Source organism: Lates calcarifer, linkage group LG3, assembly GCF_001640805.2.
Source record: "Lates calcarifer isolate ASB-BC8 linkage group LG3, TLL_Latcal_v3, whole genome shotgun sequence".
NCBI classification, from domain to species: Eukaryota; Metazoa; Chordata; class Actinopteri; family Centropomidae; genus Lates; species Lates calcarifer.
This window is the reverse complement of record NC_066835.1, coordinates 2,698,673-2,716,181: the sequence shown is the minus strand read 5'-3', so window position 1 is coordinate 2,716,181 and position 17,509 is coordinate 2,698,673. Positions and strand designations below refer to the sequence as shown.

Sequence of the window (17,509 nt, the reverse complement as noted above, 5' to 3'; positions counted from 1 at the left end):
CAACAACAACAACCTGCTCACCTTCATGGAGCTTTGTTTGATTTATTTCTTCTCTATTATCTTATCAGTTAAATTCAATGCTCAATACATAAAGCCTCTAAAAAGTTGGTTTCAAAGCTCAAGTATTGCTCATTAAATATTAATGTTAAATATGAACCAATCACAGCTTAAGTTCAGAAGAAACAACCTTAGTCATTACCTATTAACAGATAAAAACTCAGATATTCTGCTTTATCAGAGCTGAGAGCAGTTTGATCAGATTTGATTGACAGTGGCAACACAAGCGAACAGCCCCAACTACCAGAAGATTTATATTCAAATATTGCTGAATCCTTAAGCTTTGTTAATAGTTTGCTTTTCCAGCAATGTGCAGACCATGTGCTTGTAGTACAAGCAGTCAAAGATTTTGGATGGATGGTCACCAACATGGGACAACAACAAAATCGACATCGCGCAAAACCCACACAGACCCTTGCATCCAATGTGTCTGGGGCAAGCATGAATTGGGTTGTTTGTTCATGGAGGAATGAAACATCATGTTTTTCCCACTGAGCACCTCCCGCTTCAAACCAGCTCAGAGAAAAACACAAATATAAAAATCTCTCAGAAAACCTGCAGAACATTCAGCACTCTTGTTGGACACCATCACTCATGTTAAGAAGCTGATTGACCAAACAGTTTTTCAGGGCCTTTAAGACTTGTTGCAATACACAGAGGGATATTCCTTGGTCCATGATGTACAAAGTTCTCACACGGAGATAAATCAAGCTAGGGCTGATTTCAGCTAATATCACACATATATTGGTATCACGTATATGTATAGCTTAGCAAGGAATTGTCTGCTAGAGAGCACAAGTTTATTTTTCTGTAAAATGTTCTTTTAGCTCTTGGTTTAGCCAAACCCCTGAGAAATATATCTAATTCTTCAGCTTAGATATCCCACCAGCTAGCTGATAACTTTGTCTGTCTGCTGTTTAGAGCTGAGCAGGTAATGTACCATGGGTTTTTCAGGATTGCAGCTGAAAACAGGTCCAAAACAGTGAGCAAAAAAAAAAGAAGCAAAAAAAGTGACCAGATTGACAAGTTTCTCTCAGAAACGAAAACTTTAACAAATCAGGGTTGTTGAAAATCTGTCTGTGTCTGTCTCTGCACAATATTCACTAAACCACTATCTGTTAGCCTCTGCATCATCTCACTGTCTTGCAGTGTTGAGGGAGTGCTTCAGCTCCAGAAGAAAACAAAGTGACATAGCTTCACCCATAGGGGGGGCTGCATCATCTGTGGAGTGTGACACACTTTCTGTCACTGGCTTATTCACTGTCTCTGGTTCCAGATGTTGGCTTCCAAGCACAACACATACTGTACCCTCCCCACACAGAAGGCCTGACTCATTCACAACCCCCCACAATGCCTTGCAACATGTCTGATCAATGGCAGCAGCATGACCCTGTGGGAAATAAGGGTTATGAAGTCTGACAGCAGTGTGCAAGCTGATCCCCTTCATCTTGTTTATTTCTCCAGGCAATGGGGAGCCAGACTGAGGAGTGAAAAAGCGACCCATATATTGATTTTGGAGGGGGGAAATTTGTTGGCCCCTCAGGGGATAGCTTAATGAATCGAAAAAGTACATCTGGCTTCCTGCAGGTGTAGGTGCAAAAAAAGCCTTATCACCACTGGTTGATGCGGAAAAAGTAAAAAGAAGGCTGAAAGAAGTAACTTTGGAAAGCATAATTAGTCCACACAACACCAGGAAGTTCAGTATATCTGCATTATCTCTGTAATGTAGATGAGGTAAAACAGCATTTTACAGCTTGCTCATGAATATTTAACTCTCCATTTAAGCCTTTTCAAAGTAGACAGTAGCTGTCTGCAGTAATAGAGACGAGCTCTGTACACTAGCTGCACCTAAAAAATATCAGGATTTTTTAAATGATACCATCTGTAATACTGTTTTTGCTTCTTTTTTCCCCAGCTGGAGAGAGGGTGATCAAGGTGTTAGAGAGAGCATCCTGTAAATAAAAACACACACATTGGAGCCCCATAGCTGCCATTTGTCTGACAAGTGCTGAGCAGTTCTGGTCACTTGTAATACATTGCCGTAAACAGGCAATGACTTGCTCAAAAACAAATGCTGAACACAATAAATAAACTTTGTGGCAAAAAATAAATAAATAAAATGTGGACACCTGAAACAAATATTAATGCTCTTCCACCAAAGTAACACAGCATGACATGACTTGACCATTGCAGTAGGTTCTATTTTCTCTCCACTGTTCTTCCCAGGGTGTTGGAGATGAGTATGTGGAACTACACATGTAGTACTGCTCAGATGGTGATACTGGATTGCAGGTATCACTGGTCTACTTTTAAGGGACTGGTCAAGCAGATGTGTTGTCACATTACAACAAAGACAACTGAAACAAGCTAACCCTAAAAAGATACGGAATCACAATGTACAGTGGACCAAACCAAAAAAAGACTACAAAGGGGTTTGATGCACTGGATGCCACCTTTGGATAGCAACAATGCATCCTTCTTTCAAAAATGATGTGGGAAGGAAGAACCTAGTACCAAAACCTCACCTCACAATGTTCTTAACAGTTCAGCTTGCACATGCCCCAGCATAGATGCCACGATTAATTCTCAACAACATAAATATTTATCATTACATTAACTCAGATAATTACGGCATACTGACGGGAAAAGAATAGGTATATTTCTACTCAAACGTGTAGCAAGAGTGTTGACTCCAAATAGAAGCTATAGCCCACCTGTGTCGGTGCGCGACACTGTACGCAGTTTGAGGTCTGGTAATGTGACACAACAACAGCAGTGTTTCCCCTGCCTCTGTCTTGGCAAGGCGGCCTGCGAATGCGTCAGTGCACAGGAGCGGAGAAGCCGCAGGGGAGACAGGTTGACAACTCACCAGGTTAAGAGCAAGCGTTAAAAGCCTGTAAGATCATAGATGGACAGACGCCGACCCCAAACGTTGGAAAAGTCCACAATAAATTTTTTCATGCGTGGCTTTGCTCTCAGTGAGACTAGTCCTCTCCTCTGGCATCCGATATATAACTATAATAACCCCCTCAAAACACTGAACATTCACAACCCCCCACATTTTTTTTTTTTTTTATGAAACCAAGTGGCCTTATACTATTTGAAACATTATTGCATGACTTTTTGTGTTTGTGTTTGTGATTATTTGGATGTAAGAGTATGCGTTTTCTGCCACAGAACATGCTGAGAAAGTTGAGTATGTTGTTAAGTATGTTCATACAGTCATTAATAATTTACTAATAGCAGTTTTGGTAGGTGTGGCAGTAGGGTGTGTGTAGGTATGTGTGCATGGGGGTGGGGGGTAGTTGCAGTGGGGGGCCTGTGCCCCAGTAGAGCTTTATGCCTAGCAATGAAAAAATGAATGAAAAACCTTGAAAACAGCCAGAAGCAACAGCACTACTGTAGAGTATGTTTCTTCCTCCTCCTTTTCTTTTCTCCTGTCTTACCTCATATTCTTGTTTGAAACCGTATCCCTCGGCCGTCTTCATTTGGTTGATGTGCTGGAGGAGGTCAGCAACTCTTACAGCAGGGTGGAGCTGACCCGTGTGATACGGCGAGCTCTTCCTTCGACAGTGGCGGTGCGGCGAGCCCCCCAGTAAGCTGCTGGACTCGTTGACAGGAGCTACGTTGTTCATCTGGGAACACAATCACATACAATTGAAACCACACCACTGACGCTCTGTGACACAGACTCTGTTCTCTGTTATTAATGTAAACTCGGCTGAAAAGTCTAGGGGGGGGCGGCTGAAGGAAAAAAAAAAGTCAGTGTTTCAGCAGAGACGTGAGAGCTGACTGACACTGCAGAATATTCAAACAGACAAGAGACTTGCAGGAGAGTTCTCTGTTGAGAGCACCTTATGGTCTGGCAGAACAGATTGGATACATGCTTGGAAGTAAACATGGCTGAAGGTCAGGAAGGAGGGAACTTCAACTCTCTAGACACTCTCTCCAGAGTACCCATATGTTCCTTGCTGTCTTACTTCGAGCGTTGCAGCCGTGGGCATCCATGAAGGAGTGGGCCATCCTCTCATCCTGCTGGAGAGTGCTCTGCTCTGTCATGCTGCAGTCTAAAGAACTCAGTTTCCGACTCTTCTCCTGCCTGTAGGACATGGCTGCCTTGTTTATGGCCACCTTCTTCCTACTGTAGAGATGCAGGGACAGAGAGGCAGGATAGAGCGAGGGGGGGGGGGAGTAATAATAGACAGAGGACAGCAGAAAAGGGGCAGAGAGAGAGAAAGACAGGCAAAGAGATAAGGAAGAAAGGAAAGTAGGACGGGTGAGGAGATGAGAAATTGGACTGAGGGGGAAATATAAGGGCTACAAGATTGAAACTGGACGAGGGGGAGAGTGAGATTTGGTGATAGCAAGAGAGTGTTGGGGGTGGCAGTGGGGTTGTGGTGGAGGTGGTGAGGCGAAAGGAGAAGGAGGAAGGGGCTAGGGTGGGAGAGGGGGGTCTATACTGAGGGTTGAGCTAGAGATAGCAATGCTTATTTCCACTTTAGTAATCCTGGGACTACGAAGGGCAAGCAAGGGGAAAGATGGCATCAGGGTGTCAGGGTGGAAGATGGAGAAAGGAGTAACTTACGGGTAGTAAGGGTAAGAATAGAAGTCCCTTCTGATTAGCATGAAGGAGGAGGAAAGGAGAGAGACAGAGAGTGAGGAGAAAAAAAGAGAGGTGACTATGGTTTATCAAGATGGGCATCAGAAAGATAAATGAAGATGCTCAGTGCCTTGGAATGTTCTTTGCAAGCCGTCATGAAGCAGGACAAAGCATAAAAATGAAGAAAGGACTTACCACACATCAAAACCCATCTCTGCACCAACTAAATGTTTACATTGTCTCAGGGTTATCTTGGATTAAATCCGTATTTACATGTGTGTAATAAGCTGTATTTTGTATGTTATTGTCATTTCTTTAAGAGAAGGTGAGCTTACCAGATGTCTGTGGCTCACTCCTTATCTCTGGCTGATGCTAGTGGTTCGAGGCTACATTAGCTACCACATTAACACATCTTAATCTCTGACCAAGCTGCTGGCAGTGTAGTTGAATGGTAGGTAATGTCAATGCCAGGTTTTGACAAGGAAGGAGGATGCTAGAAATAACAGAGATGCAATCTCTGAACTCTGTCTGTTGACTGATATGGTCTCCTCACTCATTACACAGTAGCCTCCTCATTTAGGCCTATGGAATATATTCAGGTATACAACAGTCTCATTTACTTACACTTTAAATTTCACATGCTTTCATCTCTTAAATGTCAGTTGCTGACACAGTCCATCAGCCTTTATCAAGATGGTGACAGAAATTGATTCACAGTACAGTGTTGACGTGCAGACAGCCCTTTCTTCATTTTTGATTCTTTCCCATTTCCTGCATTGCGAGCGCCCCACTGAATATTTTGCTGTGCATGGGATCTCTGATTTTCCTATTGATTACAGGACCAAAACATATTAACATATAGAGTCTAACTTTGCACATACACAGTGACAATATTTTGTGACTAAATACAAACATGTCTGCTCCTGTTGCCCCCATGTGGCTGTCTAGCTCCTATTGTGCCTGCTAGATTGGCCCACTGAATCTTATCAGTCACTGCCTTCTTCCAGACATCCCCATTCATTCTCCCTCTATTCTCTGTGAGAAAATTCCTCGGGGCTGAGGAGTTCCTCCCTCCAAAAAAAAAAAAAAAAGAAGCAAAAACAACCTTCCTAACCAATTACTAGCCCATCCACTGGCACCTCACAGCTGCTCGCCTCATGTAATTGAGTGGGCAATGGAATAACATGCCCCTTGATGAAATATTTCACACTCAGATGAGTGTTCCACCATCGCCCAGCGAGCGAAGGAAGAATACACTGCAGGTGCGATCGACGACAGAGGTAATTTGCAGGTGGAAAGCAGCCAACGATTCCAGTGCGAGCAGGCTGCATTTGAATGTGCTCAGCCAACACGTAGACCTTGAAATTAAAAGATGAGATGAAACACAAAAGCTTGGCTGAGGCAGCGGTGGAAGAGTTTAGGATTAATGCTCTACCATTCCACTAACTCTGGTTGTAATTCACTCTCATTGCCAAATGCTTTCCTCAATAGACCCTAGCTGCCAAGTGGGATAGAGATAAATTTACTCCCTTGGATGGGCTATACAGGAACAATAAGACTTAAGACTGTAAATGTTTGACTGTGAAAAGGTCTAACCCATCTCACATCAGCCAGCCAGCAGACACGCAAACATTGTCACAGCCACTCACCCCTTCTTGACAATGATGACGATGGCCCCCAGAAGCAGAATGAGGACCACCAGACCACCGGCACAGGCCCCAAGAATCAGACCCATGTCCTCTGCATGCTGGGATACCTCCAGAGCCCGCTTAGAGTCCTTACAGGCAGCTGTACGCCATGCGTGACAGAGAGGTTAGGAAGAGGAGGAGACAAAGACAGGCACTGTGACTGGTTAATCAGTTCTAATTGCAAAAACAAGATGCTACATGCAGTGGTTTGATGTCAATAAATCATTGTCACCATTCATTTTAGGATAATTACCATAAACAAACAAAACTATTGCCAAGAAGATTGGCAGCCTGTGCTGGTCTTGATACTGTAAGTCTGCTTTGGTGGGATTTAAGACAGTGCTGTTCTTTTACCACAAACAGAGCTTCAATGGCAAGTTCACCCAAATATTTTCTCAGTGGAGGTTTTTGATGAAGCCATGCAAATTGTTTTGGTTTTATTTCTCCCCATTTTGAGATAGCTGTGCCTACGATTTCTCCCTCCACCTCACTGAAGTGGCAGTGAAAGGAATTTAGTTTGTGGTGCTCAAACCTGGGCGCATGAATCTGGAATTGGGTGGCCTAGGGGAGCCTGGAGAAAACGTAGACCTTTTCTGCAATTTAAGTGACGTGAGCAATTAGTATTCATCTAGTGACCAGTCAACTAAGATTTAACACACTTATGAGTACTCATTTTGAATCACTTGCAGGGGTAGTGTTAAATGATTGTAATTTCCATCTATAAACTGCTATGCATTACATTATGGAAATTTTTGAGGGTAACATACAGCGCATACATTTCACACTTTCTGGACACAGCATACATGTTGTATCTTTAACCTATTGTATGGGGGAATGAGACTGCACCCTATTCTGATATTTCATCATTATCAGGTAATCAGGGGTGGGCCTTCTTGTAGTCCAGGTTGTCCTGTGTTGAGCTCTATCACTATAATGAAGCTCACTTTCAAGCCTAATTGACATTAGAATACAGTCAGTTATGGATACAAACAGGTTGGTGTTGTTGTAGAGCCTGATGGAGTCTTCTACAGTAATCCTGGCTTGGTTATTGTAGTACACAGAAAGGATAAGGATATATCTACCAGACTGATTCAAACAAGCCAGGGAGGGAATGAGGTGTGTTGGAGGTCACTACAGATCCAGATGGAGTTTACACAGGAGAGTGTTTCCGGCTGAAGTAGTCAGTAAGCTCATGTATTACCATGCAAAGGCTGCACCACACGTAATCACCAGGGGCTATACAATAAAGAGCTCACTAGACAGTATCAGAAAGGGCTTGAACGCTATTTCATTGCACTGTTATCAGCAACATGGGCCTCTACAAAGGAGACTTAAACATGTTAGGCTTGGGAGAGACAACACTATGGTTATCTTACCAAACTGATGCATTCAGGCGACTATTTCCCCTACCCATATGTCACAGTCTCAGCACGTTGCCATCTCAGCCGGCCAAGAGCATGAAATATCACCCTCTATGAATCATCTGGGCTCCCTGTGCTTTATCCAAATGTGAATAATTGCTATTAAGTTTGAATGAACTGAAGGAGTATTATTATACTTCTGGCAGCATGCTCTTCATTAATAAGCCATCTCACTGATTAGAAAACAAATAAGGCAGGGAGTAAAACAAAATACGGAGCGATAGAATCATTTAAGGGTCTTAGGCCAGTCTCGGTGAGACTGGCAGCACAGCTGAATTGGACAGCATCTCTGTATTTAAACAAAGCAAAGATGCTTCATGGGGGAGTTATTGCCTTTTATCTGTGACTGAAAAGAGAGAAAGAACGCCTTTACAGTGAGGCAGAATGCTTAGTTTGGCTTGATAAGCTGTGGATTGGTGTTGACTATAGTTCCTGGCAGACAATACAGCCTGACAGACTTGCCGTAATCACATGAATCATACTGGGTGAGTCATTCTGCTTTTAGTGCCATATTTAGAAATTGGCTATCACTGTAAATTTTATTGCACCAAAACAAAAAACAGCAGTGGTTGTGCAGGGAAATCCACAGAATTATGAGAAGAGAGGCGAAGACAGTCAGTCGCATATTTCATCATAATTCATAATTTCTTTGTATTGGTCCACAATTTATCAGAAACACACAGTATCATTTAGGTTACACAGAAAAGAGGACATAAATAAGACATAAACACACATAGAACATAATTTGTGAAATAAAAGCCACCCAGCAGGAACAAATAAAGGCCAGGCCTGGCAGGAGGCTGGAATTACCACACTGTTAAGACTAATGTGGGTAAAAGAGACATGTCACACTCATCAGTGTGCAGTGCTGAGTTTCTGCTTTTAATAGAAATACTGTATTTGTTCGCTAATTCCAATGCAGTATAATGTATGGTGTGCAAGTGGAATATCAGCACAATAAAAGATGATGTTCCAATCACCAATCTGTGAGTGTGTGTGATGTGACTTTCTCTTTTTAACACAGAGACTTTTGTTTATTTGATCAATGTTGAGCTCAACATTTTGCCATTTCCTTGAACTGGTCTGCAATTTGTCAGTCAAGACACATCATATTAGTCTAGTCACAAAGAGGACAAACATAGTTGAACATTGTAAGTCACATTCATTTCCTCCTCTGTGTGCTCCCAGCACACGTCCTAGCATAAGCTAACCCAATCTGACTAGACCTTGACATTCAGGAGGAATTTCACCCCCCAACTTTAAACTCTGTTACTGGACATTTCAGCTACGATTTATAAAAACTTGGCTCGAATCACAAACTAATCTTCCATGGCTTCCTATTGAGAGGGAATTATCTAACTCAAGCAGGATCCAAGGTTTAATTTGCTCCATTAAATTAGTGCTGTGGAAATGTGCATTATGCTAAATTCAAGGCGACAACAGGTAAACTTGGAGGAAGTGTTGAGTTTGTGTACAGCAAACAGCACCAACAGCAAATTTAAGAGGGAGGAGACAAAGGGAGGACAGAAGTCTTACCAAATATGCTCATTTTGTCACTCAACACTTGCAAATACACTTATCTAGTCACATTTTAGGATTTCAAACCAGCTTATGTAACATAAGCCAGTTTAAAAACAAAAAAGAAGACAATTTTAGAATTTCATGATATGACTCCATTTAGCTGTCACACAGATTTTAAGCAAAATTTTCAAATGCTGCAAAAGCTAAATGTGAATTTGATGCTTCTCTACAGGCTGAGCTGACATGAATAAAAACCTCCTCCTGTGGCAGAAAGGGGAATTTTCAAGATAATTTGATTTGTAATAAACATGTTCTAATCGTTCTTTAGTGTCAGCTAATGTTGGCCTCATTTCATCTGAGGACAAAAAAACAAAGAAAATTGCCCAGGTGGTAAAAAAAAAAATAAAGAAAAATAAAGAAAAAACCCTCGCCCACCACTGCGGTGGCTTGGCCAGGCGCTCTGTTGAACACAGCTGGCAGCATCTGTGTGTGGGAAGGTGGTGAGAGGAAATGAAAAGCAGCCAGGGACGGTCTTAACAGGACCTCTGTGCCACCTCTAAGGGAGCTGCAGGAACATCAGCATATCCTCTGGGCCAGCCTGCCACAGACATACATGCACTACTACAGTAAAAAAAAATTCTAGTTTCTATAAATATGCCTGCAACCCACCTCCCCTTCTCTACAGACGTGACACGCCGGCAGACAATAGTAAGGCAGGATTCTTTGATGTCATTGCACTTCAGATAAGAAAGAGTTCAGGGAGAGGAATCCAATTTAACTGCCACCTTTCTCAAGAGCACTACAAACTTCAGGCATAATTCAGTAGGGAGGAAGGAGGGAACAACTCCATTTTACCCTCTGTCTGTCTCCCTCTCCTCTATTGTTTGAACTGAGAGCCTTCTATCTGTGTCTGTCTCTCAAGCAAACACTCCTGGTCGCTTCCTCTCTTAAGGGAAAAAAAAAAAAAAATCTTGAAACGATGCCGCATTCTGGATTTCAAAGCCATCAGAGCCCAAAAGGGCTTTGCCAAATGTCAGTGTCAGTGATTCAAGGGAAACAGAGTGAGAACACGGATGCAAGTTTGCTTTCACCTTTCCTCTGGTGTCTCTGTTGAGGGGAGATTGGCACATGGGCTTCCTCCCTGCAGCACCCAAAACAACACTAAGTCCATGTCAAATCCCTTAAGTAGAAGCCTGATCCAGGATACCTGCTGAAGTCTCTGACATGCACCCTGCACCACGTAGCTGAAACCACTAGAACCACAAACATTCCTACAGTGGTTATGATCACCCCGAGAATCACAATTTCACTTCAACATTATGTTAGAAAGGAGGAACACAACTGGTGGCCTCTGTCTCACCCCAGTGTTACTGCTATTGTGGTAGCATTTTCAGAATTCCAGCTTTTAATAACCTGCCTCTTATTTTTATTCTCTCATTACAATAGGTAATGATAACACTTTATTCAGCAGCTTAATTGTGGAGACATGGGGATATAACACTATAAGACACAGCATTAACAAAGGGGTACATGGGGCAATCACATCAACACACAGGTGTTAAATAAGTCTGCAATAAAGCATTATTATCTTATCTACTTATCATAATCATCCAATCCATTTCACTGCAAACCTTAATGTGTGAACCCATGAAGCTAAATCAACAGGATCTAACACAAATCTCCCAATTACAACTGAGTTAAGGTGATAACTGTAAAGTTCAAATTCATTTTCACCTCAGAAAAAGTAGTTTAGATAAAATGGTTTTACCAAGGACTTGTTAAAAAGCTGTCTTGTTGCTAATTTATTTGCCCTAGAACACCATTTGTAAAGCTGACACCAAGAACCCTGCAATCCCATATCTCAACAATGAAGCTGATGAGTGAAATATTAATATTTATCAGCCTTTGAAGTTATAATCCTTGGATGATTTGGTGGGACCTGTGGTAACTGGTTAAGTGTCTGTTAATAAGTGTACTGACCACCGGGGGCAGCAAAAAAGCCTTGAGCAGTTTCTATCAGAACAGAAGGAATGCAGCTCAAAGCATTTTCCCCATAGACTACCATTGAAACAGGACACCTCTAACTGTGAACAAGGTCAGTTATGACTCTTTGTATTACACATTTTAAACCGTAAGGGCTTTACATTTGCAAAACTTTCCGGGAGCCAGGTGGAAACGCATGGGTGGGGCCAGTGAGAGAAACACTAATATGCATGTACAGTGGGAACACAATGCCACAGCAAACCCAGAAAACTGTTTTGGCTTATGTGCTTGGTGGGTGCCATTTTGTAATCTGGAATCCAGCTCATCCATGATCAGTTTATAGAGCATCCAAACATACCTTTGACTTTCATAACGACGACTCCAAAAAAAGGTCAACGACGACGTCCATCACACTGATAATGAACTCATGACTGAGTGCTATCTTTTGCATCAAAGTCACCTTCATTACACGTCCAGTATGTGCATGCATCGTTCAGTATGAAAGCAAGAATACAAATACACTATAATATACAATAGCTATTGCTTAAAAATGGATCAATTAGTGGAAAAAATAGGGTTTGACACAATAAAACTAACTATAAAATTATATATTATATTCTATATAAACTATGTAGATGTCACACCTGTGCTGGCTAGTTGCTATTGTACTTTTCTAACTCAGTGAAATCTCTCATTTAGCCTTTACATCAGTCTGAATAAAACTATAGTTCCGGGTGCTTACTATCACATTTTCTGACATTAAGTTTAAACCTTCTTCATTTTACACAAAGTTAAACAACAATTTATTTGCTAGCATATACAAAAGACTACAGCTTACAGCTCATCATTAACTTGGTTTCTTCAGTATCAATATCTATGATATCCTCCAGCTATGTCTTCTAATGAAATCTGCAGTAAAAAATATCAAAGGTGACACATTTAGTCCTCTGTCCTCGGGGAATGGATAGTTCATACATGTCCAGACTATTTGTGGCCACTTAACTCACACCTCTCTCTGTCAAGCAGGGTGACATTTAAAGCACAGTGGTAGTTTGGTAAAAGCAAAATTTTTAGTACTTAGCATTATTAGGAATGTCAATGTAATTTTGAATGAGGTTTTCTTCCTCCTTGAACAGAATCTGGGAATACTGGTTTGACTTTGCCTCTCTCAAACTTTTACTTCATCTAGTATTTGTAATTACCATATGGCTGAAGCTCCACCTGCACTGAAAAAAGAACACCACCTCTCTGTGTGCTGTAAACTATGCAGCAATCTAATACAGTACAAAGACAGGCCATAAGATAACTGTTGTCATACCCATACTTAAGGTATACTGATTTATAATTTATTTGATAGTAACTTATTAATGTGAAAATGATACATGTAGCACCTTCATGACTGAAGAAAAAAAAGTGTTACCTTTGCGAGCAATCCGAATACAGTTTATTCTGGTCTCCTGTGAGAAAAAGAAGGGCTGAGTTAATTCATTTGGCTTGGCACCTATCAGGACACAATGATTGGCATTGGCAATGATTGAATGATTGGCATGATGAGTACAAAAATGACCACAATGTAACTTAATTATGAGCCAGTCTGTTGAAATCCACAGCCTCGTCTAAAACTTGCAAACACAGGTGGCCTTATACGTCAAAATTACCCAGACCTTTGCTATGGGGGGAAAATAATTGAAATTTCCACATGGAAGACATCTCAGACCTCTGCTCCTCTTCACCATGTGAGGTCCCTCACCCAGGTCCACTGATTGGCTCTGACTCACCCCCCAAAACAGCCACCTCTATCCCAAAGATAGAGGGGCATGCTACCAAATTAAGATTTAAGGAAGTTAAACCGTCTTTATGGGCAATTATGCTAATCTGTGCTCTGAGATTGGAGTCAAAAACCTTTCACCTATAACGGTTGCCAAATTACCTTTTTTAATTGGAAATCCATTTCAAGTGTATTCTCATCTCCTCTCATCTCTTACAGTGACAGATAAGTCATATTTACTTCCACCCAGGGGTTATTAAAGTAGTGGCAGGTAGTATGTCATGTGTCATCTTGTCCTCTGTCAAGGTGGGCTTTTGGCCTTTTGGAACAGAAATGCTTGTGCTTGTCAAAGTAGCAATTTAATGCAACTGAGCCTCCAGTCTCGTTAAGGAGAGGGATTTACAGTATACTGAAGAATCCCCATCAATGAGGCGGATTTCGGATCTGATTCCAGTATTAGATCTGCTTATCAAATATGAATCCTGGGTAATCCCTCACACCCATTTAAGTTCAGCTTTCAGTGTTTGTAAGTTAACAAAGTTATAAATAATGAAAACTCAGATTCAGTTGAGATATGTTAACATGTCTTGTTGTCTGATAGACAGAAACACTACAGTTTTGAGCAGCAGAAATTATCAAGGGTTACGATCTATAACCTTAAAATAAGATGAGCAAATTTGTTATGGTGAACATGTTAGCAAACTGCAGCCCATTTACACATGCTGCAGACATGTAGCAAGAGTAGCATTCATTTGGAGTTGCATGTCTGTCTATGTGACAAATGTTAGTCCAGCATTCCTTCTCTTTTATCTGTTTTTGGTCTCTACCAATAACTAGCTGCTAAATTCTCCACCATATTCACTAACTAGTCTCTAACAGCTCTAACGGCTGAGGGCAGGCACTGTACAGAACTGTTCAACTGAAAACACCTGACTTCTACTAGAAATTGTGCTGATAAGAATATTTAGACAAAACCTAAACAGTTAAGTTGCAGGTCCTTGTAGAGTGGTGCTACAGAGTGGTGCTCCTTTCTCTAGCGAATGAATAGGTACAGATACTAACTTTAACAAAGCACTGGCTTGCAAACAATAGCCAAGTTTCATTTTGGTGTTTAATCAAGTTACTTTCATATAGAATTAACATTAGTTACAGCTGATATAAACTGCTACCAGCGAACATTTGTCATTCAAAACAATGAAAGTGGTGATAAGCAGGGCTAAAGCAGAAAGGCCTTCAACCTGAATTTAGCTGCTGATATAAAAGGACGAGGACAGATAAAAGATTCAATAATTGATTTGCTAGTTTTGTGAATGTGGGTATTTTGCCAACCTGGAGCTGGATCAAAAACAGATTAGAAGCCAACCCTACCCAATCCACATGTCAAATATCCACTAAGTGAAAAGCTAGGAAGAGTAACAAGTAACCCCAGATGATGAGCAATGATAACTGCAACAGAGGGTTGAAAGGAAAAATATCAACATACTATTATTTTCATTTTTAGCGTAATAGATAGCAATAATCTAGATTTTTCTAAAGAGCCAAATGACTCCTGCAGACATGATAGAGAGAAAAATACTGATGTGTGTTTATTTCCTGCTTGTGTGTTTCACAAGAAACTGGCAGCACCAATCATGCATCTTTCAAGCCCCACTGAAGGCATATCTGCCAAAGCAATTACTGTTTCAATTCAACGGCAGCTCATGGTCCATAGTAAGCCTCGTACATCTAATTTTTCCAGGGTAATTGTCAAAATAATTAGTTTTTTTTTTCTTTTCTCCCTGAGCAGCCCATCTCTCATGAAACACAACTATAGTTTAGATAATAGATTGGAGATGAAAATGTTTGCAGGACAAAAAAGAAAATCATCAACATGAATTATAATATTCAGTTTGTTGTGTTGGCTGATTTCTGTCTCAGAGCGGCTGAGCCAACAGAGCTTTTAATGTGGTCTTCGGGGAGAATCTTCACAAATCGATCTCCATGATGGGAAAATTTCACTGCTGATTTTAGATCAAAAGGGAGAAATTTTACTCAGATGTTGGTTCCTGACCCAGACCAGAGGCTGACTGTTGGCTTTCCTCACCTTTGGAGCACCACCCCACCACTAGCACCCAGAGGAAACTGGATGCATCCTCTGAGGAGTCAGGTAGTGATATTTAGATGAGGCAGTCACATGTACACTTCATACTGTATGTAGTAGTGACTTAAAGAACATTTTGCTCTCACTGCTTCTCTGCACACTGGCCAGCACATTCCCTATTCATGCTTCAGTCGCTTTACCAATTGCTCTTTTTTTTCTGATATTTTTTAGCCTGTGAAGCAGGGTTTGATTTTCCCCGAAGAAAAAAAGACTCTTAAAGTTTTTAAAGAGCTTGAATATGAGGGAATCTGACAGCTGGAAGATCACAAAAAATGCAGAAGTACACATTGTATTCTGCACCTAATTATCTTCTAAAGGCTTATTTTGGAAGATTCACTTGGCCATGTTGCTTATGTGATGTTTCTAAAGTGTTTTAGGGAGGAAAAAAACCACACTGTCCTCCTTTTTTTGTTTCATTGAGAAATGATGCAACATTAATAAGTCCAAGATTTACCAGTGGGAAACACTCGACCCAAAGCCATCCTAAAAATGCATAACATACATCACCGCATTTGGTAATAAATAAAACCTTGTTTATGCAGAGGACTGTTTCCTCTCTCACGGTGCCTCCAGCATACTGCCTCCTGCCTTGAACATGTTTGACACAAATCCAAATTGACTGCCAAGGTTGCTAAAACAAAAAAGCAGGATGTCTGAGCACTAGGAACAAAAGCCTTGTCAGGCATCTTAATAGTTCTTACCCCTCTGAAGTTGCTGGTGGCCTGAAAATAGATGAGATAGTTCTTGGTGGGATCTAAAGGGCTGTTCCAGTAGCCGTTGTAGGTGTGGTTGTCGCCCACAGTGAAAGGTGTGGCATCGGGCAGGCTGCTCGGAGCCAGCTCAGGCTGTGTAGTAATGTGGAGCCCCTTTGGCCTGGGCCTCGTTGTGGGAGTTTGGAGTGGGGAAACAGTCGACGGTGCCAAGCTCCCTTCGTCTCACCTGACGGGACCCGTCCTCTTCTACTACCACCACCTGGTAGGCGCTGTAGGAGGACAGTACAAAGAACTGCAATCAAATCAAACTACTGTAATGAGGTAATATAGTTTCAATATATAGTCAACAATCTTAACTTTTTTGGGGCTTTCATCTAATGGTCTTTGTTAACAGTGCTAAGTAGTGAGTCATCTGCATGAACACTATTCAAATCAGATCCGCTAATGGAGACTGTAGAGCTGTACCATAGAAAAAGCTAGTAGGTAGAACTAGATTAAACACAATCAAAGGTAAATTCACTGACAAACTAACTGATACATTGTACTGTCCAACTATACTGCTGAGATTTACGAAAACCACAGCACCACCACAATAAAATCTGACAGCGTAAGTTGAGAGTCAAACTTGGAGGTAAAACAGTAATAACTGATTCCTCATTGTACAGGATGGAAGATATCACAAGTCAAAGTTGAACCAGGAAGCTCATCTGTAAACTGTGATGGATGTTTACAACAGACAGTAATAAGTTTTCCATGTGTCTGTGTTTTCTCTTCCAAATAAGTTTGGCTAAGCTGGAGGTTTGTTTACAACCTGTTGCCTGCTTGTTTCTCATCCCTAGTCACTTCTTTTTTTAGCAGTGTCAACACGATCTCAGCAACTGACTTGGTGAATACAAATTACAATTAATGATAGGAATGGATGGCCAAAACTATTACATTAATATCCGAGTTATATGAATTTTCCTATTTAAATAGCTGTAATAATGCCCATTTTTTAGAGGGAAAAAAATATGTTTTCTATTAAATGAACTACAATTATGACTTTTTAAGAATAAATATGACACTGGGGGAGGGTTGGCATCATTCTATCATTATTGGGGGGGGACATAATCGCAGTTGGAATAATGCCTCTATTTGATGGAATATATCATTCATAGAGAATAACAGTTTTAATATAAAAATATACTGTATACCATTTAAATTGTTTTTTTTTTTTTTTTAATTTAAACCTCCTTGAAAATTTTTGCTGGTGTATCAGTTTTTATGTTCTATCGTATGTCATTCTATTATGCCACAAAACCAAAATTTCAAAATGCAAAACTCATTAAAAAAACTCAATAGTGCAATGTTTGTCTCAACTCATGTCACAGCTCTCAATATTTATGACTATCTTTAGAGTTAGCTCTTGTTTTGTCCTGACCTCACCACACGTTTTCCTATTTACATTCCTGTATATTTGACCAAAACAAATTTGCTCTACCTTGAAGGAATCAATGCTCTTCCTATTTTTCTTAAACCCTGACTCTTGACTGCAAATCTGAGTGTGGCCCTCATTACAGAGACACAGCTGTCAGACAGTCAACATGTGATTGGTTGACATGCGGTGTCATTCCATAGC

General features: G+C 40.9%; 1 protein-coding gene across 1 annotated transcript in view; it reads right to left on the bottom strand.

Moving 5' to 3' along the window:
• Nucleotides 1-17,509, bottom strand: part of ptprua (protein tyrosine phosphatase receptor type Ua) — a 172,129-nt gene that overhangs the window by 29,670 nt on the left and 124,950 nt on the right. Inside the window, 8 exon segments of the mRNA XM_051078931.1 lie at nt 3,504-3,674; nt 3,676-3,692; nt 4,038-4,198; nt 4,643-4,672; nt 6,307-6,445; nt 12,691-12,727; nt 15,880-16,020; nt 16,022-16,160. Of these exon segments, the coding sequence (XP_050934888.1) occupies nt 3,504-3,674; nt 3,676-3,692; nt 4,038-4,198; nt 4,643-4,672; nt 6,307-6,445; nt 12,691-12,727; nt 15,880-16,020; nt 16,022-16,160 (835 nt within the window).